The sequence below is a fragment of the Magnolia sinica genome, chromosome 14 (genome assembly GCF_029962835.1).
Source record: "Magnolia sinica isolate HGM2019 chromosome 14, MsV1, whole genome shotgun sequence".
NCBI lineage: Eukaryota > Viridiplantae > Streptophyta > Magnoliopsida > Magnoliales > Magnoliaceae > Magnolia > Magnolia sinica.
The window spans coordinates 51,101,608-51,128,980 of NC_080586.1; the positions used below are offsets into that span (position 1 = coordinate 51,101,608).

Genomic DNA, 27,373 nt, shown 5'->3' on the forward strand with positions numbered 1-27,373 from the left:
TATCTAATCATGGTTATTACTTGCTAATCAAAACTAGCCTAACAACCTAAAATTAACTCTAACAAGCTTTTTAACTCGCTAACTACCAACCAGCAAATATTTTTAATATTGGTATTGACAGATGTATCGCACTCATATCGATTATTGTATGGGAAATATCGGATGTATCGTGCCATGTTTTGTTATTTTTGGGAAATACTGGTCCAACTTTTCAATGAAACTAAAAGGGATGTTATAAAAGACATCATTACGCTTAGAAATCAAAAGATTACAAAAAATAGGTGTATATAATAAGTTTCCTTTGTATAAGGTCCTAAACTATGTGCTGTCTGATAGAAGTGATGCAACTATATTCCAAATCAATTCAATATCATTTATAAATCTAAAGAAATGGATTATAAGTGGAAGGTTTGACAAAAATGGGATTATATATATATATATATATATTGGAAATCCAAGTGTTGTTGTCGGTATCGATGCATCGACCAGTGTTCGAAATATTGGTATCGCACAATGTATCGCACCCTTGGGATACAGATACGTATCGGTTATCGCACGGGATATATTGTTTGTATCGCATAGTTTATCGCACTTTTTGGGAAACATGGGTAAACATTAGGAAAATGGTTGAATTTTTTAATGAAACTTTGGGGATTGTTAAAAAGGCCCTTAATACACACTTTTAATTCATAAAGTTTCAAAAAAGAAGTGTACATAACAGATTTCCTTTGTATAGGGTCCTAAGCTATGCGTTGTTCGATTGAACTAAGACAACTATATTCAGTATCAACCCCGTCCATCCATTTTTCCATATCATTTCAAGACATTATCCAAAAAATAAAACAGATCCAATAATTAGGTAGACCATACCATAGGAAACAATGGTGATTGACCATTAATGGGCCACAAAAGTTTTGGATCAAGCTAATAGTAGTTTTTTCTCTTCATTCAAACCATAAATTTATTTGGTAAAATGGATGGACGGAGTGGATAAAATACATGAATTATAGTGTGCCCATAAAGTTTACAAAGTACACTGCTCATTAGGGGATCCACTTCCCACCATACTAGGGTGGGGCGTTGATCGTATGCAAATTTCCTGCCATGTTCCTTCGCTCAAAACTTAGGTGGGGCCCACTATGATGTTTATAAGAAATCCACCTCGTCCATTCATTTTTTGAGATCATTTTAGCACTTGAGAGCAAAAATGAACAGGATCCAAGACTACAGTGGGCCACACTAAAGGAAAAGGTGGGTAGGAAAATTCCTTACCGTTGAAACCTCCCTGGGTCGACAGTGATGTTAACATGCCATCCATACCGTTCATAACATTATTCCTACATGGATGAATTGAAAATACAAATATTAGTCTGATTCAAAACTTATGTGCCCCCACGAATATTTCAAGTGTGGATGTTCAATCCTCACATTTTTGGCACACTTGAGTATTAGATCCTACTCATTTTTTATTTAATGTCCTAAAATGATCTCACAAAACGGATGGATGGAGTGGATTCCTCACAAACATCAATGACAGGCCCCACTAAGGTTTCAAGCGCAGGAAGGCTTTGACAGGAAATCCTAGTACTCTGCCGATACTCCTTGGCGCAAGTTGTACAAATATTTCAAAGTTACATGGCTCCACAATAATGTATTTATTATATCTACACCGTTCATGCATTTGGAGAGATCATTTTAGATCATGAACCCAAAAATGAGTCATATCCAAAGCTCAAGTGGACCACACCGCAAATAGTAGTGGGGGACTGATTCTCACCATTAATATATTCGAAGGGCCCACCATAATGTTTATTTTCCATCCAATCTGTTAATTAGGTCACACGGACCTGGATGAAGAGGAAAAATAAATATCATATTATCCAAAACTTCCGTGACCACCAAAAGGGTTTCAATCGTAGACGTTCAATCTACCACTGCTGTTTGCATTGTGGTCCAATTGATCTTTGGATCTGTCTTATTTTTCGGCTCAAGCCTTAAGAAGAGCTCGCCAAATGGACGAACGGTCTGGATATAACACATAGCTTATGATGGGACCCACAGAACTTGGTGACGTCAGCACACAACTAGGTGGTGTGCGCGGTACTGGACTTTGACAAAAAAAAGGGTGGGGTTGCGGATTGGCTACTGACGGGTTGAGTAGCTACTGAATTTACGTTACCAAGTTCCGTGGGCCCCACCATGATGTATGTTTTGTATCCACACCGTCCATCCATTTGGAGAGAACATTTTATGCCATGAACCTAAGAATGACTAAGATTCAAAGCTCCAATGGACCCCACCACAGAAAGCGGTAGAGATAGTGACGCCCACCATTAAAAACTTCTGAGGGCCACAAAAGTTTTCGATTAAGCTGATATATATATTTTTCCCTTTTATAATATATTTTTTAACTTATTAACGGGTTGGATCTCAAATAAACATCACGGTGGACCTTAGGAAGGTTTCAACGGTGGATGTCACTTTCTCCACTGTTTTCTGTAGTGGGGTCCATTACAGATTTTTTTCCGCCTCGTTATTTGACTCATGTCCTAAAATGATATCTCCAAATGAACGGACCATGTGGATATAACACATTCATCATAGTGGGACCCACGTAACTTGGTGACGTTACTTCAGTAGCTATCTCGCGACTCAACCTGTCAGTAGCTAATCCGCGTAAAAAAAAAGGCTCGAACGACCTTTACTTTTCAAGCAGAGAGGGTTCCGGCTTCCGGAACCCTAAAATTTCTCCCAAATCGGCGTAGATGTCTCGGGATTTCTCTCCAAAATCGGAGATTTTATTTGTGGAAACCCAGGAATGATGCTTCAATTCGAATGGCCCGCCAAATGGAAACTTCCGATCATGGCGATCTCTTCTATAGGTACCGAAATCCACCCTCTAATTTTTTTTCCCAATTTTTTCGGATGATGATGTCCGATATCGTCAAAATATCGTGCGATATCGACGATATATCGGCCGATATCTAGATTTTGGGTTTTTTGGTATCTTCCGGGGGTTATCGCGAGTGTATCATCTCGCAGGGGTGCGATAACGATAATATCGGCCGATAGTATCGATATTTCGAACACTGGTATCGACGATATTGTTGTTAATGCATTATCGATACAAGGCGATACAATATGATACATTGCGATAAATAATATCGTTGATATGTAAAAGTCCGGCAACTTCCTGCGTATTTTGTATTGTTGTCGGCCTATATTATCAATGTCTCAAACATTGCTAACAACTAACCAATATAAGAATAAAATTACAAAGATACCCTCAAAACTCCAAAATTAACAAAGATTCCCCACTTGACTTCATTTGTCTCATATGTGCCTTGTGGGGCCCGGCCATGGGTAGTGCAATCCAAGCTGTTCGAGTAGGTTGTGACTACATGCTCACATCAAACTCCCCTTGTTGGAGAGAACTGGTTCTCGAATTACTGTCCAAACAATTGAATATTATGTGGTCACATGGTGCCGTGTTAGCATCCTCTGTCAAATACTGTGAATTGTAGATCATGCATTGTCACATGGCCTTGCTGTGGGTTATAACGTTTGGTGCTGGTTGCTTTTATGGCCCCACATGAATTGAAAACTAGCATCTTTCAATGGGTCTAGGTGACTGAACGTGGCCCACAGGGTGCAACAAAGGCCTCCACTGTCTTTTGGGATCAAACACAACAAAGACCTAGGTCTTTAGAAGTCTATTGTCCAATAGGTATTGGTCGAGCGACATCCAAATAAGGGGTTCAAAGTTTCTTATGTGACTAGCAAAAGCCAAAATATAGTATCCTCTTTGGTTTTTTGCGATTGATATGAAGTATTTATACAAGTGATACCTTTGATCAAGTGATTTAAATATGATGGAAAAATGCCCAAAGTACCCTCGATGTTTACACATAATGATCAACCACTCCAAAAGTGAAGACGACCCTCTTTTAGGTTTTCTGATATTAAAGTGAAGTATTTACACATTGCCTAAATACCTTTGATTAAGTTGGTTACAAATGATAGAAATGCCTAAACTAACCTTAATGATACTCGCATACAATGCTCACCACACTTTTTTCTTTATTATTATTATTATTTTATGGTTATTTCTCACCCACGGTATCTTTCTGGTTTTATACATAAAATTTTTGTTAGTTATTCTTCACTCCCTGGTATAGTGTTCATTGAATCCAAAATATCTTGATTTGTATGTTCTCCATCAGTCCATACTTCTACCCGTTTAGTGCATAGGTTTTCATTTTAGTGCCTTGTAGGGGCTGAAAACAAGGAGAAAACGATGAAGGCTTTTAGGATAATGATTCTCCTGTTGGTTTTCTATGTATTTGAGACAACCCTAAAGGGTTGAATATATAGATGTAACGCCCTGAAAATTGGGGGTCGAGTAGAAGTCCAACTCCCGAGTTCCAACGCATCACTTATGCAACATATTTAATGATGATTAAATGTTGTCTGTATTAGTGCATAAAACATGAATAAGATTAAGCCAAATTAGCAAAACATAATCCAGGGACAGTTGTAATACGCAAGCGGAAGACTTACTCAAATATGTATAGCGTTATAACTCAGTATAGGTCCCCAGGGTATGTATGCATTGCCAGGTTAATAATTACATGTATTGTTTCAAGTTACAAAATGTCAAAATGTAATAGTCCACTACAAGTATAACCTGAAGCCCCGCCGATCAGAACGGTCTATATGAACCCGCCTGAAAACTGCATATATGAGAAGGCATCCTCATCGTCGACAAAATCCGCCTCCGCCTCATCAGTCGGGTCTCCATCTGCAGCTAAGACAGAGTCTGGTTGGTATGTACAACACCATCCCGTAACATGGGAGTGAGTGATGAACTCAGTGGAACAATAAAGCAAAGGTTAACATGTTCTCAATTCAGTCAAGCAGTAATGATAAAACAATACAATCAAACATTCCCAAGTACTCCGATTAATCCAAGAATGGTATGAATAAATGATGCATGCCCTCGCCTGCACTCCCTCTGCGATCTTCATCTAACGGTCGCGCATGTCAGTCACTTCCTCAGTGCTCTGCCCAACGCCAAACGACACATGCAGTGCGGTGCATGAACGTGATTACCAAGTTCTTATTAGTTCTTTTCATACAGCAGGATTGGGAAGCTAAGGTACCTCCCTTATATCAATTCCCAAACGATGATCCAATCTAGGGTCGTCAATCCTAGTAAATCTCATACGAACGATGTTACGGTTCTAGGTCACTGCAAAGGGCTCGTTACCTTATCAGTGCAGGCCTAGTATACTCTTGTTGCTACGTAAGGGCTCGTCGCCTCTACGCAGTTTTAGCGTACGCTCGAGGTCACTACAAAGGGCTCGTCACCTTATCAGTGTAGGCCGACAGCTCGAATACAGTGTCCCATACCACCGTATTCAGCTCACGAGTCTGGGTTGCTCACTGGTCACTACGGGGAGGCTCGTCACCCTAGTGTAGGCCGACAGCTCGACCATAGTGTCCCATACCACCATGCCCGGCTCATGAGTCTTAGCGGATCGAGGTACTAAGGTTTTAAAGAGTTTTTACTGGTGAGTTTGGTACCTTAGATTCAAACAGTAGCGTCCATACATGGTGAACATACATCGGGTCAATCGGGTTACTTGACGAGCTCGACTAGTACGAGCGCACGTTGAGTTAATCGACATGAAGTGCGTAAGCACTCTGTGTGGCCTAACCATTACCAACATCCCAAGTACGGCTCGGATTCATCGATCACGTCCTATGTGGCGAGACAAACTCAGCCACCAAATCAGAACCTGTTACCGATTGCCTGAACTATTTCATAGTCCCAAACACATTCAATTATAACAGATAATCATACAAGCTAATCCGAACAGTAATGGATCAACAATTCCAATCATACAAGCATGTGAGCATTTGATAGATTTTAACTTAAACAAGAATTCATGCATATGTAATCCCTAAGTAAAACAGACAAGAATGTAAGTTACATGGAGGAAATCATACACATCGTTAAGATAGTTGAGAATCTCTTCTCAACGCCCATATAACGTACAGTTTATTACACATTTGTTCATTCAGACATTTCTACAAACACTTAGACTACATATTCCAACATACATGACGTATGTTGGTGATAGCACCTATTAGGGCAAATCCTTTCACTAAGGAATTGTCACATATGTTTCAACCATATGTCTACAACAGTTAATCATGGCAAATCCATATCTAGAATCCATACACATACAAACATTTCAACATACACAAGAATACACAATATTCAACATAGTTCATATATATGTGTAAAGTACGGGAACAACGTGTCTAAGCATGTGATAGCAATTCAAGTCAGTCATAAATCATTAACTGATATTGAAAGCCTTGAAAACCATAACCTAAACATTTATAGTCCGCACCTTTCGTCGGTAGACTCGTAGCGAACTCAGTTTTAAAAGCTAAGTCTTGTCTACGGCACCGCAATAACCTATATTAGGGAATAGGTCAGCTATTTCATCTATTACAATAGTTAGAAACCCGAAAACAAGTTAGGGTTAGGTTTTCTTACCTAAGTACGGAGTCGGAATTGCCTGTATAGCGATACAGGAATGGTAGTTGAGTGCGTGGAGTAACGGGATCGAATCCCAGGAAGAATCTCCAACTCTCACTCTCACTTTCCCTATTTTCCCTTCTCTTTTCTCTCCTGGGGTTTCTCAAATTCTTATGAGGTGAGAGAGTGAGGGTTTAAGGTCCTTATATAGGCCCAGGTTTGATGAGAATGGCCCCAGGGCCAAGGTATACTTAGGTTATATCCAAATATGGACTGTTCCGGTCCAACGGAACACTTCTGGTGGCCCCTTTTCCACGTGCGGTCGGACTTAAGCTCCCTGACCATGGATCTAGGTCAGACTGAGTTTTCGTTCCGATCGGGTTTACAGATCGACTGTGGGGGACCAGTTTCAGTTCAACGGTCACGGTCACTCGATCAGGGTCACAAGTACACCGACATGTGTGGGCCATTTCTCCTGATCCGAGGGTGTATTTGGGTCAGATTCTGACAGTCTGAATCCTTATATTTGGCCCGCAAGCAACACGACTCAGATTAGTTAAATTCGGATTTTATTTCTAAATATTTTCACGTTTCTCACACACTTTGCCTCGGGCTCAAGTTGTGCATTTCTAGACACAGTTAGGACTTGATTTCTGAGGGGGTTGTCAAGTCCAGTAATGTGGTTATATCCGTATAGTTTCGAGGTAATTGGACTTTCGACGTGCGGTCCAGGTCCGATACGAAGTTTCAGGATGCTCCCGAGAGCAACCGGGTTTAGGGTTGGATTCTAGATTTCAGGGTAATGTAGCGTCAATGATTCTGCACGTTTTGGGTCTTGTAGATCATATTTAAAGTGATTAGTGCTAATTTCATATGCACTCTAGTTTAGCACTTGCTAATATTAACCTAATTTCTAAAGGTTTTAGTCCTGGGTGATTTCTGCCTGAGGTGGTACTCAGGTCCTTGTACGGATTTTTCCGAGACGTTACAATAGAGCTTTACAATGACTATATAAGGTAAAATGATAAATACAAAATCATCTACTTATACATCATCTATCTATAGAATCGACTATATAAGGCATGTGGCCTATCTAACATCCCCCCTCAAACTAATGCTGGTCATCGTCAAGTAATAGTTTGCCAACTAGAAATGAGTGATGTGTAGAAGTGAGGGACTTCGTGAGAATGTCTGCAATCTGATCATGGGATGCGACATGTGGAAGAGAAATGAGCTGAGATTAAAACTTCTCGCGGATGAAGTGACAGTCAACTTCAACATGCTTTGTCCGTTCATGGAAAACCAGATTAGAGGCAATCTGAATGACACTCAGATTATCTACATGGAGTGAAGTAGGATCTTGGAGATGAACGCCCAAGTCGGAAAGAAGTCCACGTAACCGGATAAGCTCACTACAAGCAGCTGACATTGCTCTATACTCGGCTTCCGTGCTAGATTTGGAAATAGTGGCCTGCTTCTTACACTTCCAAGAGATGAGAGAAGTGCCGAGAAAAACACAGTAGCCAGTGGTAGATCTGCGTGTGAGAGAAATATTCCCTAATGTGCCAGAAGAAAAGAGCTGAATCAAATGATTAGAATGTGAATGACCCAGGCGAAAGTGCCAGAGTTTCCACATTTTATTTGTCGAACAAATATCCGAGGAAGATGGAGAGAAGAAACAACGAGCTGGAGTAACGGATGAGTGAAAGTCCAGCATGTACAAACATCTATGCTGCTTACCCTTCCCAAGTACCTTCCCCGTTGCCAGATCTTGCACGAAACAACAATTTGGAAGAAATATGACTAAGCAGTTATTAGATGTAAGTTGACCAACGGAAATTAAATTGGAGGAGAGTTTAGGTACATGAAACACATCACGAAGGGTAAACTGGCGATGGGCAGAAGGAGAGAAAGTTAAGGAACTAACGGACTAAATGGGTAGTTTAGTGCCATCCGTAGTAGAAATAGCCTGATTTCCAATGTAGGGACGAATTTCGCGAAGATATGATACATCACCAGTCATATGATTGGAAGCACCTGAATTGAAGAACCATGGAGAAGTTGAGGTTATACCTGACATACCGGCCGCAGAAAGGGCCTGCATGATCTACTAGAGCATCGCAGGAGTCAAAGGTGAGGAAAGACCGTCAACAGAACCAGTGGATGCAGTATCACTAACAGAAGGCTCGGAAGAAGTAGTTGCAGAAGTAGCAGAAAAAGCACGACCATGGCCACGACCCCGACTACCACGTCCATGGCCGAATGAGGATGCATATGCACGTGAACGACAGTCCTAAATACCATGACCAGTCCGTCGACAATAAGCGCACCAATCTTTGCACTGAGTGACGACATGTCCCACTTTGTGATAGCCGCGACAAGTTAAATGAGTGGAACCACGGTTTGGTGCAGAGGTGGATATAGCAAGTGCTAGTTCAGATGGTCCCTGAGATGTCCCCTGAGAGAGGACCTGCAGTTGTTGTTCCTCGGCTAATAAATCATTAATAACCGTATTCATTGAAGGAGTTGGGCTACGGTTCAGGAGAGCAGCCCTTCAATGCTCAAATTCCGGACGTAGTTTTATAAGAAACTGTCTAACTTGCGCACTCTCGCGCATTGTTAGGAATATTTCTCTTAATAAAAGAAATTTGGATTTTTCTTGTTCTTCCTGTTGCCTTTCAAAAAGTAAGTGTATTCCCTTTCCTCTAAGTACTACAAAATTATCATCTATGTTTGAACTAGTGTATACGGATGTCTGGGGCCCTTCACCAATTATGTCTCTCTCTGGACTATGATATTATGTTATATTCCTTAATGATTTCACACGTTACACCTGGATTTACTTTCTGCACTCTAAGTCACAGGTTTTTGAAAAATTCAAAATATTTCATTCTATGGTGGACACTCAATTTCGAGTGAAAATTCAAACTCTCGGCTCTAACTCAGGGGGAGAGTATCTCTCCACAAATTTTTGTACATATCTTCAGGGTCATGGGATTACTCATCAGACCACCTATTCTGATACTCCACAACAGAATGGGATGACTGAATGAAAAAATCGCCATATTGTTGAAACTGCCATTATACCTTAATGACGGCTATGAGTGTTCCTCGTTCCTTCTAGGCGGAAGCTATGATGTATTCAGTATATTTGATTAATCGGTTGCCAACCATAGTTCTGAACAGTAAATCTCCCTACTTTGTTCTTACCGGTTCACTTCCTACATATTCCACATTTCATGTTTTTGGTTGTGTATGTTATGTTCATCTGGTATCACGTGAACGTAACAAGCTTTTTCCAAAATCAGTCAAATGTATGTACTTGGGATTTGGAGAAACTCAGAAGGGTTTTCGTTGCTATGATCCGGTCTCTCGTCATGTATGGGTATCACGACATGTTGTTTTTCTTGAGCATATTGCCTTCCATTCATCTGTTCCTTCTTCGCCCACACTAGACTCTCCTGGTCTTACTATTTTTCTTGACATTCCGGTTGCCTCGAGTACACCTCCTTGTCCATTGCAGGTTTATTCACAACGACCACATACAGATCCATCACCTACTACTCTCTCTACTGTACCTGTTACTGATCTAGATCCTATCTTGATATGTCGTTCCACTCATGTACATTGACAGCTTGATCGCTTAATATGCTCTATGTCTACCATGAATACTACCCTGGATACTGTATCTATTCCTACTTCATACCATCAGGTAGCCAGTCATTATTGTTAGATGAAGGCTTTTAGGATAATGATTCTCCTTTTGGTTTTGTGTATTTAAGACAACCCTGAAGGGTTGAATATATAGAGCTTTACAACGACTATACAAGGTAAAATGATAAATAGAAAATCTTCTACTTATATATCGTCTATCTATAGAATCGGCTATACAAGGCATGTAGCCTGTCTAACATTCAGATAGCAACAGATAGAGACATCAGTAGGTGCAGCAGGAGGTGCTGCAGGAGCGATCGGATGCAGTAGGGATGTGCGCAGAGATGTGCTCAGGGTCGTGCGCAGGGATGCGCGCAGGTGCGTGCACAGGGTCGGGTGCAGGGGCGTGCAGAGAGGCCAGACGAGGGTTGTTGACGCAACAAGATGGTAGGGCAGGGCCGGATCTGATAGGGGTGGAGCTGGATCTAACAAGGAGCCGGATCTAACGAGGTGGGCCGGATCTGACAGACGGTGATGTCGGTGATTAAGAAGATGCCGGATTAGGATTGGTATTGCTCTGATACCATGAAAACAAGGAGAAAACGATGAAGGCTTTTAGGATAATGATTCTCCTTTTGGTTTTCTATGTATTTGAGACAACCCTGAAGGGTTGAATATATAGAGCTTTACAACGACTATACAAGGTAAAATGATAAATACAAAATCTTCTACTTATACATCGTCTAGCTATAGAATCGGCTATACAAGGCATGTGGTCTGTCTAACAGGGGCTGGTGTATTTGTTTAGTAACTTTAAATGTATATACTTTAATATCAAAGTACTTTTGGAGCACATCTTTGCATTTCATATTGTACCATTTATTTGCCATTATTTTTCAACCATTGCTATTGATCTTAAAATTTTCTTTGTTTTCCAATTATTTTCTTGATGGAACTTTGATGCATGCTTTTTCTAGCTGTTCAATTGATTTTTTTTTTTTTTTTTTTTTTTTTTTTTTTTTAAAATTTTTTGGAACTTTTATCTCTTTGTTTTGACTGTGGTTTACCCATAGAGTGCAATTATGCTTACAGTATTTAATCCATGGTCTTCCTTTGCATCTTTTGTGCATTTCATCTACTAATTAAATTTAACTAAATCCCGTATTCTCTTGTTTTGGTGACAGTGGTTCAATCAATTACAAGCAGGGAGAATGCTTACTGTGAGAGACCTTTTGTCTTGGGTTGCTTTTATTAATTCTACTGAGAGAAGTCTTGGATCTGAATCTGCCTTTATACATGGGGCTTTCCTTGTTTTACTTGATGGCCTAAGTTTAGGTACTAGTCCAATTTTAAAATTGTTACTAGTTCCATATTTTCCTCAAGCATTGCTGATCTATATTCTTTATCTCTGGAGTTGGCACTATGGTTATCTCTGAAATATGTTCCGTTTAAGGTCCAAGTAACTCGAATATCTCTGTATTATTTTGACTTAATTATTTCCTACAGTTTTTGTTGTCTCGTTGGGGGATCATGTATGGTCTGTTCTGCTTCTTTGCTAGTGATTTTCAATGGCATGTTAATAAGCAATTTCAATAAAAATCTGCAATTTGCATTCTTTATAAACAGTTGGAATGCCAAACTTAAAGGGTCTCACTCCCTCCCTCCCTCTGACTGGGTTGATTGGGAGTAATCACACAATGCTGTCAGAGAGATTGTTTTGGTCTAATTAGAGGTTTGAACAAATAATATAAATCTCTGTAGAGATTATAGCAGTTAGAATGGAGGATTTTTAGTGGGCTTCATTCAGTGCACTGTTGGAGCGATTGGTAAACAGTTTGATTGTTTGTTTTTTTTTTTTTTTTTTGGGGGTAGATTATAGATGAAGTCTTTGGCCAAGAGATTGTACACTCCATTCAGCTGCCAGTTCGTACATTTGGCATCTATCGTGCTTTGATCCACGGTATTGACATGATGGGACTCTGGACAGAGCATGTGCTAAACATACCGACACGGTTCACCACTCGGTTCTTTCACACATCTGGCACATAAGCATAAATCAGGTGGAATCACTCTTTAGTCATAAATTCCATGTACTTCAAGAGTTATCCAAACACCATATTTACAATCCTCAGAAATTTTCTATTGTCATCCAAATTTCAAATCTCTATTGTCCTTCCAAGAAACAATGCCATGGCATGGTTCCAAATATTGGCATCACATCGGCCACTATGGGCAACATCATATTGGTATTCACGGATGCTGATACTTAAAGCAGAGGTGAAATGGTCCAATACAAAAATCGTAGGCCATATCAGCTTCTACTGGCATTGACACAACCCTTCTATTTGTTTGTGGGCTGATACACATATAAAGCTGTTTCCTCTTCTTTTTTTTCTTTTTTTTTTCATTGCAACCTTATAGGAAGCTTAAAAACCTATTTCAACTAGATGTTTGCCTTTTTTAGAATCAAAAGACAAAATTTGGGTAAGAATCAGTGAAATGTTGCAAAGTAGATCATTTCGGAGAACATTTTGGTGGGTAACTGATTATACAGTTAATGCAGGGGCATTTTCACACCCGGCTCGAGTGGGGTGGCCTGTGGGATGCATGGGGCATTTTCATGCCCAAAGCATACCGGTGGTCAAAATATTGTACTACTGTATCAGGCGTTTGGGATGTGGAATTATCATGGTGAGCATCACAAGATATAGGCCCATCATTTTCTATTTGCAACCATAGGGAGATCTTTTGGAAGGGACCTTGTGCAATTAATTCCATATATGTTAGTCAGTGCATGCTGATTAGCCAAGCTTTCCACATGGACAATTTCAGTGTTACATGCTTGCAATGAACTTCTTAATGTAATGGGTCACCTATATGCCTAGATTGTCACGGTATTTTGAAACATTCAGTTAGCATGACCGATGCATAGTATTGGAGAAATATAAAATTCTTTCTCCCATGCATAGATCCAAAACGGTATTGTATCAGCTGATACGAGTGTATTGTTTCCATATCGGCTCGATACGTGATATGGGCCTGTATCGGTATCAGTTGGGCCGTACCGGCTGATACAACCCATATCGGTGCCGATATGCTATACCTGTATCGGTTAGACCGATACAACGATACAGGCATAAAATGGCAAAACGCCCCTCTTTAACCCTCATTTCTCCCCCATGCTTTCAAATCCCTCCAATACATCAACCTATAGGGATTTTCGGTGCCATAACAGCTACTTGGAGGATCAAAACATTGGATTTCAGCGATTTGAAGGATTGAAACAATTTGGGGCTGGTTTTCAAAAAAGTTGGGAAAAAGGTAAACAAATCCTTTTTTTATTTTCTATTGATCCTTGCTTAAATCCATATTAATATTTATTATATGCCTAGATTTACCAAAAACTACTAGATTTGAAGATTGTTTTGATCATTTTTGGGTTTTTACGCCTGAATTTTTTGACAATTGTTATTTATTATTTATTTATTTATTTTACTCTGATCTCGGATCTAGATAGGGGAACTATCTAGATCTAAACAGGAAAAAAAGTTTTTTTTTTATTATATAAAATCTGTCGAAAATTTTGGAAATTCCAGAATTTTTGTTTTTGAACCTGATCTCAGATCTGGAGAGGGGAGCCATTTCTGATCAGATCTACAACAAATCTGATCAGAAAAAAAAAATTTATTCTATTAAATTTGTCGAAAATTATGGAAATTCCAAAAAATTATTTTTAATCTAATCACAAATCTGAAGAGGGGAGGCATTTTCGATCAGATATACGTAAGATCTGATTGGAAATAAAGTTTTTTTTTTTTGGTGGGGGGGGGGGGGGGTAATTTTTGGAAATTCTAGAAAGTTTTTATTTATTTATTTATTTTTATTTTATTGTTTTTTTTTTTTTTTGGGAGGGGGGGAGGCTAATTTTGTTAAGATCATCATATGAGTAGTTTGGTTTTTTCTTTTTTCTTTCTTTTTTTTTTTTTTTTTTCTAATATTATGTCTAGTTTTCTTCATTTTTTTTTTTTTTTTGGTTAAGTTTTTAAAATATGTTGAAAGTTGAAATGTAATGCATGTCTAGAGTGATGCAGATTTCTTAGTTGCTTCAATTTCATATGTTTAGTTTTTTAGTTGATGATGCAAATTGATAACACATTCTCCAAGTAAGCCCAATACTAGTTAGTAGTGATATTTCTTGAATACTTAATAGTTAATACTAAATAGCCCAATAGTTGATATATAATCATATTAGACTATTAGCAATATATGATAAATTGATATCAACAATTTATATTAAAAAAATCACCACCAGAACTAACAGTAGGTCAACCCGCTAGGACAACATTCTTACCAAAGAATGGTCCGATACACTATTGAAAACATGGAAAAAAAGGAAACAAGAAAAAAAAAAAAGAAGAAGAAGAAGAAAGATTCATGAATATCTCAAAATTTCCCTAATTTTCTGATTTTTAAATATTTTTTTGATTAAAAAAATTCTAACCGATATGGGCCGATACGGCCTCGATTCCAATACGTGACACCGTATCATATCATTTTTCCGTGGGGCTGATACGGAGGCCAATACCATCATTCAGAACCATGCTCCCTTCTAAGTTCCCAGTTGATTTTGCTAGATTTGATGAACATATTTCAAAGGGACAATAGCTTTCTTTTTCTATTGATTTATTTTCTTTGCAAATTCATCTTTATGCTTGTTTCTTTACTTTGAAGGTCTTTTTGAAGCTTGTGCGCCTTTCCTAGTTTCTTAAGTTGTTGGATGTAACATGTTCCTTGTTCCCACAACCCCTGTTTTTGTGAAAAATCTTGTTTTACATTTTTTGATCTTTCATGACATTGCAGCATAACATATATGTTTACAGGAACTGGTATTTCTAAACATGATGCGAAAAGATTGAGACAGAGAAGCCTTTCCTTTCTTTTGGAACTACTGCAGGTAATTCTCATGTGCATATGGATACCTGTTATGAAGCATAGTATATGCATAAAATTTGAGATAGAGTTGGGCTCTTAAGTGTATTATCAGATTTTCTATGTTAAGAATCTTAAAAACAAATTGGATGTTAACCTCGAACCCAAAAATGTTTTATAATATATTATCACTATGTTTCAGAAAAAATGAAGCATGGCCCTTGCTTAACTGTTTGTCATTTGTTAATCCTGCTCCCAGGTACCAAATAACACCGATTATTTGAGAATTGGACTAGATCAAACAAGCTATGTAATTTTTGATTTGGTTAAATTCTGTAGATTAAGTGAACATGGAGTGTATGAAATTGACAATGAAACATGAAATTATTGAAAACATAATGTTATTAGAAACAATACATAACGACGAGAGAAAACTTTGATAAAAAGTAATGAGGATATTAAAAATCTTAGATATTTTGGATGAATTAATCAATTATCTAACATAAATAGTCAAATGCTTCAACAATATGATTGATGTGGAAAAAAACAAGAAAGAAGAGAAAAAGCAAAATGCGAAGTTCTAATCCTTTCATTTGCCTCTCGGTGGCTGACTCAAAAACAAATCTGGCCGAAGTGGTCTTAACCTTTGGTGCATTTTTGAAATACAACAAGTTTCTATGAGAGCAACTAACAGTCGTGTTCGTCTCTTGTTAAGGCTTGAAACATAGTAGAACATCAACTGGCTCATGTCAAACCTGGATGGTCCAGCATTTTGTTTTGGCTGGCAATTGGACTGGCGGCCCCAGAAGTTGAATGATATTGTCCTAGCCAATTTTGATAACTCAAATGCTGATTCTTATTTCTAGATATACCCTGAACATGGTCAGAAACGATTGAGAATGCTTCTATTATGTTTGACATGGCGTAAAATTGTTCATACAATGTCATGGTAGTGCTCAGTCCACTTTTGTTGGACTTGGAATGTCTGTTTTATCCAAATAAATTTCAAGATTATTTATTCTCTTGCACTACTTAACGGTAGGATTTACTTTCTTGCATTAAATGACCTAACCGATGTATGTTTTCATGTAGGAGAAGGGCACTTTTAATTTTGTTGACTCACAATTGTCTGACATGGAAAATTATGGCTGGGGTGATATTGGAAACACTGAAAATTCGTTCTTCATTGATAATGGTCAATCTGACCATCTTTTTGGTATCAATCCGTTCTATATTGCTAAAGGTAACTTCATTTGTGTTCTTGGTGGACTTTCTGAAAATAGATTTGTTCCGTTCTTACTTTCATTTTAGCCATTTGTTGGTGGGGAATGTTCGTTAGTAGTATTTGCATGATGTTAAGTTGTGTTGTTAGATTTAATATAATCAGAAACTTATAAGATAACATTTAACGCCATCCAGTAGTTGCTTTCCTACTTATTTTCTGTGCATATATGATGCATTCAAGTTTAGTGTTATTTACCTTTTAAACAATTTGTGCATGTTTGTATCTGTATTCAGAAATTATTATTTTCTTGTATATCATTGTTTTGAGCTTGGGTAATAGGTTTTACTCTGACCTGTTTTGATATATATGTACAATCGTCATGAGATATTCAAGGACGAGCTTCTATCAGATGACTTTGAAAGTTTCCCCACCAGAAAGAAATGTGCGGAGATTGCTTTCTTGCAGCATGTTGGCACAAATCCATCATACTTTCTATCTTTCAAAAAAAAATAAAAAAACCATCATTTTCCTGATGTTTCTCTGGCCCAGGCTAGTTTAGTACATTATCAACTGCAAGTGACGAAAGCACACGTTAAAGGGATAAGAGAGTGAGAGGTAGATTCTCTCTCTCTCTCTCTCATCATGGAGCAAAAAGAATGATATGTTGCTGCTGGGAAGCCTTTAGTAAAGTTGTCAGGAAATTGATTGGATCTGGATGTATGGACATATATCAGATGAATCTCCCTAATGATCAATATCGGCAGGAAAATTTTGAGTGATTTTCAGGGCACTCATACTCACAGTATGGGAATTGAAACCTATAAATTCAACACCAATGGTGACCATAGAGTGATACTCTGGTTTGGCACAGTATGTGCTAACATTCGCTGCTTTATATTGCATTGGGAGATAGTGTTAGTGTCCAAGAAAAAGAAAAACAAACAATTAGCTGTGATCAACCATCTGAAATTAGGATCACCAACCGGTTGGCATGTATGTAGATAAATTGTCAATGGGTTTGGAATGATGGTGGTAGAAAGGCCATGAATGATTGTTTCTATAAGAAGTCTAAAAATGCATTTGGCAACATGAAGATGTACTTCACGTGAATCATGAAAGGTTTGGTCTGACTGAATGTCAGATATTGTAAACCCAAAGCCGTGCTTCAATCGAAAATAGAAGGAGATAACCAACAGTGGTTGCGCTAAGCTTGTCATAATTAATAACAATTTTATTGATTGGCTTTGCTGCTTTGCATGTTGAATTTCTCAAGCAGATCAAGGTTATACTTCCACCGCAAGACACGCATACTGTTATCATCCAGTTCAGCTTTGACTCTGTGGAAGAGGAGATCTAGATCTTTTGTCGAGGAATAATATTGAGCTTGTCATTGAGATGCTAAACTTGTCTTGAGTCACCTTTGGTGCTTGGTTGATTTTGTGGATGGCATGTTTGAGATTACAAACATGAGTTGATCGATCACCATGAACAAATGTTGGTGGTTTTTCCATTTATACCTCTTCTTTGAGGCACCATATAGTCCAATTGATGTAAATGCTGATTAAACTTGTTGGCAAGAGCCACTGTGAGATGAATTATTGCCATTTTCACAATAGGATGCATGTTTCATTGTAGGCAATGCCATCTTCTTGATTACATCCTTTGACCACCAATTGACCGATGATTCTTTCAGGGTGAGTTGCTATTTATATTTAATTAGAGTAAATCACTTGCATACAACATTTTGTCTTGATACAAAATTCCAAGTTTGATTTTGTAGAGGGGTTGTCATTTTTATTTAAAACTTATGGTTTCAACACAACGAGGATATTTCTAAGAGTGTGATACACTGTGGCATAGTAATTTTATTTTGAAAGATTGACATGGATTCAACTAACACTAACAAACATTCAGGGAAAGATGATATTTGGCAAGAGATATATAACAAGAGGAACCACATTTGTCTACCTCACCGATAGAAGTGACTTGTGTGTCAAAGGAAGAGACTGTGGCGGAACCTAAGGCAGACTAACATTTGTCTAGAGACAAGCAGTGAGGAGCTGTCATTTTGGTGTTGGGAGTGAGAAAGCAACTTTGGGGGCAATGGGAAGTGGAAATTCTCCTTTATTTTCTGACCAAATCTGATGAGCATAACAATGGGTGTGATCATAAAAGTGACATGGTGAGTGTTCAAATGCATGGTAACTGTTGGTAAAGAGAAGGAAGAGAAGAGGAAGAAATGTATTGCTTGATTGGAATGGTTACATGGAGTGGTATTTATAGACTTTTTAACACTATCCATGAGATCTCTAGAAAAGAATATACTCCAACCACTGCTTTCTCTACTGCAAGATAGTCTTTTGGTAGTGAAGAAAGAAAAAACCAATATCCACGGCGATAATCACTTATGTTTCAGTTCAAATTTAATTTAGTCTAACTGAATATTTCTGTATCATCACCGATCTGTAGACCATATGATTTGAGGATTTGCCGAGATGGCTTGGGATGACAGTAAGTTAATGACACCAATTGTGGTGTTGAAGCCTTAGTCTAGATAGTTTGGAGTGCCACTGGACAATAACATTGCAACTTATAACTGCAACTCACTTATGTAATGATGCTTCCTCTCTCATCAGGACCATTTAATGTAGAACTGTACCAACAAGAAAATTGTTGCTTTATGTGATGTTGCAGAAAATTTCATGAAATTGATGGGAGATGATAACCACCACCTCCATCGCTAGGAAAATATTTGATATGGTTACAAAAATGATTTTAAATTGGGTTTTTTATGTATAGTAACCAACAATATAGCGTCATTAAAAGGAAACTGTCATTTTGAATCATAGCTAGATCTAACCACCCACATTTTTGGGACTCATCTGACTTCTCCAATTTCTGTCCAAAATTGATCACAGCCACAAACTCCCTCTTGAGAACCACATGCCCCTGTAAAAATTTGGAATCATGAAATTATCAAATCCCTTTTGAGAACCAAATTTCAGCATATTATCACAGTTTCTAGTTTTGCACAGACGTGCAGTTTTTTTTTTAATTTTTTTATGAATGAGTGATTTTATTAATTGAACACTGAACACAACATTACAAAATGATGAAAACTATATGGTGGCTGTACACAGACATGATAGTAAAGAGATCAAAAGAATTGCCAATAGCATTGTGCAAAATGTTTGAGCTATCCCAGATTGGCTTTGAAATCCCTCCCCGCATCGCAACCCTTCACTTCCCATGATATTGCTTCCCACCTTGCATGAAACTGATTCTGCTGGATTCTCCTTGCTCAACTATCTAACATTGTCCAATCCACTATCAAGCTGAAAATTCTGTCTTGCACTTAGTCCATTCATGTAGACCATCCATCTTCAGGTTTTGTACATTGTGCTTTCATTGGGCCATGCTTGGGCCTGTCAAATGCAAAATTTTGAATAGGCCCAGCCCGAGCAATTCAAAATTAGGCCAGAGTCCTGGCTAGATGACAACCCTATTTGTTCACGTGGGGCCAAGGTGTTCCAAAACAGTAATGGTGGCTGTAACGACCACCATCGTTACCGCTATGATATGGGCCGTAATGGTCATTACAGCCCTATTTTATTTTTTGAGAAAATTGTTATGAGGCCATTATGGGGCCTTTACGGGACCGTTATGGTTGTTTCGACTCCGTAACGCATAATGGTTATGACTGTTACTGTTACGTAACGACCATTACGTAATCGATTTTGAATACCTTGCGTGGGGCAAATTGTTCAATGATCCACAAACCGTAACATAGACATTGATGTTGTAGGGAATCGTCTGTTTTTTCAGTGGGTACACATAGGGCCCATACTCTAGTGATCAAGACTATTGAGTATTGATATGATAGAAACTGTGAAAGCCAAAGAAGAGGAAAGAAGAAAAGAGGGAGAGAAGTGAAAGACGGGAAATGTCAGAAGGGAAAGAAGTGAAAGAAGGGAAACGTGAGAAGGGAGAGAGATGTGTATCACATTTTAGAAACTTCCATCTAGAATAGATATTAGCATGATTCGAAAAGGAAAATTTGGTGGGTGGCGCCCCAAGGAAGCAGCAAGAAATTTGATAGGTGTTGGTACTTCTCCATCTATGAGGAAGGATCAGGGAAACACTTGCGATAAGTTAGTTAGGGAAAGAACAAGATTGGGAAGGAGGTGGGTTCTGCTCTAGATGAGGGAGGAGCATGGGAATCAGTGTGGAAGAAAAAGCAGCAGCGGAGTAGATGGATTGCTGGAGCTTTAACCTTTCTGGGTACCCGACAATGTATGTTGAAGGATTCACGGATTGGTGGCTACCCATCAACCTCTCCAGGTTGTTTGGAAGTGCAGGCACAATTATGGAGGTTGTCATTCAAAGAAACAGATACACAACTTGTAGGGGTTTTATATGTACGAATGAGCTCAGAGGAGGAGCTAGCTCGTGCAATCAAGATGTTACACACAGAGTTTTGGAGGTAGGAAGTTGAAGGTGCAATGGGCCTACTTTGGCCCTAAGTTGAGAAACAGGGTGGGAGAGGCTAAGGGGGAGAAGGATATGTGGCGTATGCATCAATTACGACATTGTGATCAAGGCAAGCAATGGAAAACGGGCGAGATCGGGCAAAGGTGGTGATCAATGCTAATTATGTCGTTGAATGTGAGAGGCTTGGGGAGCAGTGTTAAAAGGGCACAAGTTAAGAAAGTCTGCAAGAAAGCAAAGGCCGACATTATTTCACGACAAGAGTCCAAGTTCTAGACCTTCTCTCCAGGTATGCTAGATTCTATTTGGGGAATTAAAAATGAAGATTGGGTCCATGTGAATCTGATAAATGGAGAAAGATTGATTCTTTCTTTGGAGGGTTTTTTTTTTTTTTTTTTTTTTTTTTTTTTTTTTTTTTTTTTTTTTTTTTTAACTTCTGCACTACAAGATTCATTGTATGACCCATGTCTAAAAAGGCCGCGTAATCAATTGTGGGAGGAGTTCGATAAGAAACGGGAAGGCCCTTGGTCTGTTGGCGAGGGATTCAATGTTGTGCAATTCTTGTATGAAAAGTCTGGACTGAAAGTATGGTTGCTCTTTCCGAGTGGGTTAATCGTAACTAGTTGGTGGATCTTCACTTGGGTGGGGCCAAATTTTCTTGGTCAAATGGGTAGGAGAATGCTATTGTCTCGTTTGAACAGATTTTTGGCCTTGGCAGACTGGATTGAAAAATTCCCTTTAGCGAACCAACACGGCCTCCTGAGACTAGTCTCTAATCATCGTTCTTCAAGTACTGGATGAGAATTGGGGTCTAAGACCCTTCAGATTCGAAGCATCATGGTTGGAGATAGACAATTTTGAGCAATTAGTGGTAGATTGGTGGTGATCTTTTGCTGTGCACGGTTAAACTGGCTTCATATTACATAGAAATCTAAAATTATTGAAAGAAAGGCTAAAGATATGGCGGAAAGACTTCCTTGGGGAAAGGGAGGCTGAGTTCGAAAATATAGCTAAACAGATCCACTAGTTGGATCTTTTAAATGAGTGGGATCCTTTCGGTGGAAGGTAGGGATAAGAGGAACACTCTATCCTTTAGATACACACAAAAGGCCAAAGAAGTGGAGATCAAATGGTGGCAAAGGTCTAGGTCTCTATGGCTTAAAGAGGGTGATAAGAATACTTTCTTCTATGGCTTAAAGAGGGTGATAACAATACTTGCTTCTTCCACAGTATTGCTATTGCTCGGGCTCAAGGTTAAAGGATCCCTAGTCTGTTAATTAATGGTTCTCGAACTTGGACAAGGACAAAATATCACTTCCTATTACGTGAGTCTGTTGTCCGCTGTTAAGTGGGGGAGACTAAAGTTGGATAACATTCAATTTAATAAGATTCCCAAAGATGAGGTGTCATTGCTTGAAAGGCCTATAGTGGAGGAAGAAGTTTGTGCGGCTTTGAGGTCAATGTGTGGGGACAAGGTCCTCCTCGGCTAGGGGTGTCAATGGGCCGGGTTGGTTTGTCGGGCTTCTGGGCCAGGCGGGCTGGGCTTGGGTTAGAGAATCAAGCCTGAGGGTTGGGCTCAGGCTTATATTTCAAGCCTGTATCTCATTTATGTTGGGCTTGGAATAGGATGGCCAAAAGCCAATCAACTAGGCCTGACGCCGTAAAAGTTTTAAAAAGTAAATTCAAAACTTTTCGTGAGCAAAGGAGCGAAAAACAAAAGGAGGGAAAATGATTTGACCCTTGGTAAGAGGAGTTGCCGGCTTGGGTGGTCCCGACCATGGTGTTTATGTAAGATCCAACCCGACCACCAAGTTTTTCACCACATGTTAGGGCCAAGGACCAAACATAAGCCCCATCGTTGTTTCAGGTGGACCACATGGTTGGAAACAATGTACCGGGCAACTGTCACTCTCTAATTTGTTTCCATTCATTTAGTCCACCTAAATAATTGATAGGCCTGATGTTTGGGCCCCTGACCTAATCTATTGTGTTGCATCTAATGGTTGGAGTTGATTTTATATAATCATCACGGTGGTGCCTATAAATATCAAGGGTGGACATTTCTTTCTCAACTATTTCCTTTGGTGCGGCCCACCAAAATAACATTTCATCTTGGTTTTTTGTCTATGGCCATAAAATAAGATCAAACATCTGATGGTCGGCGTGGTTCTAGTATACACATCATAGTGGGCCCATAAAAAACTGAAAGGTGGGTATCTAGAGATGAGTTGTTTCATATGTACACATTCAAATGTACATATATAACGAGGTGAGCGTCTCGAGGAGATTTTTGTATATTTTGTAGGTAAGTGGGTCGTGGCTTGGGTGGGCTTCACCTTGATGTTGATGTAAACTCCACCCCGACCATTAGGTGTGTCACAGAATGTTTGGCCCATGGATAAAAAATTAGCTCCATCCGTAATTTAAGTAGGCCACATGATTGAAATAGTATAAATGACAATGCTCACCCTTCGAACTATTTCCCTTAGTGTGGCCCACATGAATCATGGATGGACTTGATATTTTGGCTTTATGCCAACATATTGGTGTGGCATCTAATGGTTAGAGTGGATTTTATATAATCATCACGGTGGTTCCTGTAAGAAACAAGGGTGGACGTATCTCTCGTAACTGTTTTTTATTTTTTATTTTATTGGTGTGGCCCACCCGAATGACAATTCAGCATGCGATTTTCTTCATAGGGCTAAATTTGGACTACACATTTAATGGATGGAGCAGATCTTAAATACACATCATGGTGGGCCCATAAATTCAAGGGTTTGCATTTCTATAATTTTCTCTCTCCCCCCTGAGAAGACCTGTACGATTGGGAGAGCGATGGCCATACTTAATTCTTTATGGGACATACCATAATGCATTATGTAGAATCCATTCCGACTATTAGATGCGTAATTCCAAGTTATTGCCATAGACAAAAAAATTAGGTTGACCCGTGATTTAGGTGGACGACACTAAGGGAAACGATTAGAAGAGAGATGTCCACCCTTGATATGTATGGGGCCCATTGTGAGAATTATATAAAATCCACTCCAACAATTAGATACCACGTTAAAACTTAAGCCTGACACCCAAACATCATGCCTATCCATTATTCAGGTGGGCCACACGGAGAAATAGTTTGGAGGGTGAGCGTTACCCTGTACATTGTTTTCAATCATGTGGTCCACCTAAAACACGAATAGGGCTGATTTTTCTGCCTTGTACCTAATATAGGGTGACACATGTTGTGGTCGGAGTGGACTTCACATAAACAATATTGTGGCGCCTACTTGAGATGGCAGCCTCCATCGGCATTCAATGAAGTACTCATACAATACACTGTCCTTTTTCTGTCTCTCTCTCACCTCCAACCCTACGATCTCACTTCCGTCTCTTTTTCACCTCCAACACCACGATTCCATCTCTGTCTCCATTACACCTCCAACCCACTCCTCTCATCTCTCTCCATGCTCCTCTCCCCCATGTCTCTTTGTGCTCCAGCCAACCAAGCCATTACCTCCATTGTAGCAGTAGCCTTCGGCCATTGCAGTAGCATCATCTTTTGCCATTGCGATAGGCCAACCTCTCTTCTTGACCACGAGGCCCACCAAATGAACAGATTAGATATCTTCAGTGAAACATGCCGGAGGTAGGTGCCCACCTAAACTTCACTTTACGAAAGTTCTTTAGGGCTCGGGCTCAGGCTCGGGCTGGGTTTTGTATAAATGTTTCGGGTTGGGGTTGAGCTAGACTATCTTAACTTGTCATTGGCTAGGCTCTGGCTGGACTATCTTAACCTGTCACAGAGAAGTGCCATGTTCCTTCCTAATATATGTTTGTTGTGCATGGATAATGAGGACTTGAGGAGTTGATCGACCATCTCTTTATCCACCGTTCCTTTACTAATATGGTATGGAGCCACATCCTCTCATTGTTCCAGACCAATTGGGTGATGTCGTTGACGGTAGAGGATCTTCTTTAAGCATGGTATGGTGGAGTGGGGAAATCTGGTAAAGCTATCCGGAGACTTCTCCTTATGGTTGTGATATGGGCTATTTGGAGGGTGTAGGAATGGGTGTTGTTTTAGGAGTATTCGGTTGGGATGGAGGAGGTTATTCGAAAAGTCAAAGATCTTTTACAGGGTTAGGTTATTCATGTAAAGGCCGCTTCTGCTGCCCTCGTTTGATTTTGTTAGTTTGGTGTTATATTCTTTGCTCACTCCTTGCGAGCGTCTTAAAAAAATGGTTATTATCTCTAAAAAGAAAAAGAGAAAAACACGACGGATCAACATGATTAGTGCCCAACCCCAATCATGGTTACAAAAGGGGAATAAAAGTGGTAACTAAATCAAACACATTCTATCATTAAATTGATTGTTTAATATGGTGCACTGTAAGAGTAAGTTAATATGGTGCACTGCAAGAGTACAGTTCATCGCAACAATATCTGGAACTTAACACTCCCTCTAAAGCTGGCATATGAATATTGTTCTTGTTGAGCTTGACATTAATGGCCTTGAGGTGAATTTTTGACTTAGCTTTGGTGAAGATATCATCTAATTGATCTTGTGAAGGAACAAAGGGTGTATCTAGGAGCTTGGCAGCTAATTTTTCTTGAATGAAGTAATTTTCGACTTCAGTACCGTAGAGGAACGAGCAACAACGGATTGCTTCTTACTTTTCCATGTAACCAAATTACCCCCACAAATGTAGAATACCGTGTTAAAACACCTATCAGAGGACGAACCCATACCAATTGCAACTTTTAAATTACGAACAATTCGACAGACTACTTCAAGATGATGATGAGGGGGCTGTTGCATAAACTGATTTACAATTCCAACAACATGAGAGATGTCTGGACGAGTTAAGTAAGATAAATGAGGCGACTCACCAACTAGTGATATATTGCTCGGAATATCAATTTCACCTGATTGCCAGTTATAGTTGAGAGCAATATATATGAGAATGTGAATTGAGTTTAACTTTGCTATCGGAGTAGAAGTTTCATCGTAATAATCCTCATGTTTTCGGGTGAAGCCCTTAACAACTAGCTGTGCTTTGTGTCTTGCAATGGTTCTATCAACTAAACGCCCATTTGCACCCTATGAGATGTTTGCCTGATGGGAGAGTGACTAATTCCCAAGTATGCTATTTTTCAAGTGTAGACATCTCGTCAACCATGGTTGATCTCCATGTAGGGTCGTTTCTACAATCTTGGTGGGGATAGATACATATAATATAAATGAAAGATAAGATTGATAAGGAGGAGAAAGATTCTTATATGAGACATAATTACCAATAGAATGTTGTGTGCACGGTCGAGTTTCTTTTCAAATGGCAATTGGGATATCCATTTGTTCTGGTTCAAACTTTGAAGAATGGTGGTGATTGGGAAGACTAGGAAATTTCTTCCTTCGAAAATAGACATTTAGTTCTTTGGTTATAGTGGAATGTCGTACTTCTTTAATATGAGATTTGTCTATGATAGGAAGGGGATGTAGAGTAGAAAGAGTGTGTGTACCATCTTGTGAACTAAAATAAGGCATGTTTGCAAAGAATGTGACATTTTAAAAAATGTACCTTTTCTTGATTCATAGGATGGTAACACTTGTACCCCTTTTGAGAGTTTGATTATTGTAAGACTACAAATTTTATTGAATGTGGTCCTAGTGTCCTAGTTTGGTGTGGTAGGAAGGGGAAGCAAAGTAGAAAGAGTGTGTACGCTGTCTCCTGAACTGAAATAAAACATGTTTGCAAAAAAATGTGACATTTTTAGAAATGTACCTTTTCTGATTCACAAGATAGTAACACTTGTATCCCTTTTGAGAGTTTGAGTACCGTAAGAGTACAAATTGGATTGATTGTGGCTCTAGTTTGGTGTGGGATGGTCCAAGAAGCTGATCAAAGTAGATGCATCCAATATTTTGAATAGCGCCCGTAGCGTAGCTTAGCTACGACGCTCCATAGCATTAGCAAATAGCATAAACCATAGCATATGTAGCGTGTGCTATGCCTTTTTAAAAACAAAAATTAATGGTAATTATATTTTGTATTTTTTAATATTTTTTTAAAGGTAATTAATAATTATACTATTAGATTTTAATTTATTTTCATATCTGTGACTTGTGGTTTTAATTAGACATTATTAATTATAGTTTGCTTAAAAAGTTGATATGATAATAATTTGATTTGGTTTGTGTATGTGAATTGGCTTTTGATAAATGATGATTAATACTTGTTTGTACATGCTTATCTACTTGGAAAAATGAATGATCTTTTAGGCATATATATATATATATTGTTTTTTCCTAATTATTTATGATATTTTTTCTTTTTTTAAATAAAAAAGAAGTATCATGTAGCTTACGCTACACGTTAAGCTACACGCTACAGAGGGTGAACTCTATGTAATACGCTACTGCTATTTAAAGCAATAAGTACATCCAAACACTTTTGCTAGTAGTATAAATAAAGGCATGATGATGTAGGATGATTGAAACTAACATAGGATGCAAGATGTGA

General features: G+C 38.9%; 1 protein-coding gene across 4 annotated transcripts in view; it reads left to right on the plus strand.

The window, feature by feature from the left end:
* LOC131225561 (midasin) overlaps positions 1 to 27,373 on the plus strand; it is a 135,122-nt gene that overhangs the window by 52,898 nt on the left and 54,851 nt on the right. For all 4 annotated transcript variants that reach the window (XM_058221106.1, XM_058221108.1, XM_058221109.1 and 1 more), the window contains exons 24-26: positions 11,392 to 11,542; positions 15,088 to 15,161; positions 16,229 to 16,379. In XM_058221106.1, coding sequence (XP_058077089.1) covers positions 11,392 to 11,542; positions 15,088 to 15,161; positions 16,229 to 16,379 — 376 coding nt within the window. The remainder of the gene's footprint in view (positions 1 to 11,391; positions 11,543 to 15,087; positions 15,162 to 16,228; positions 16,380 to 27,373) is intronic.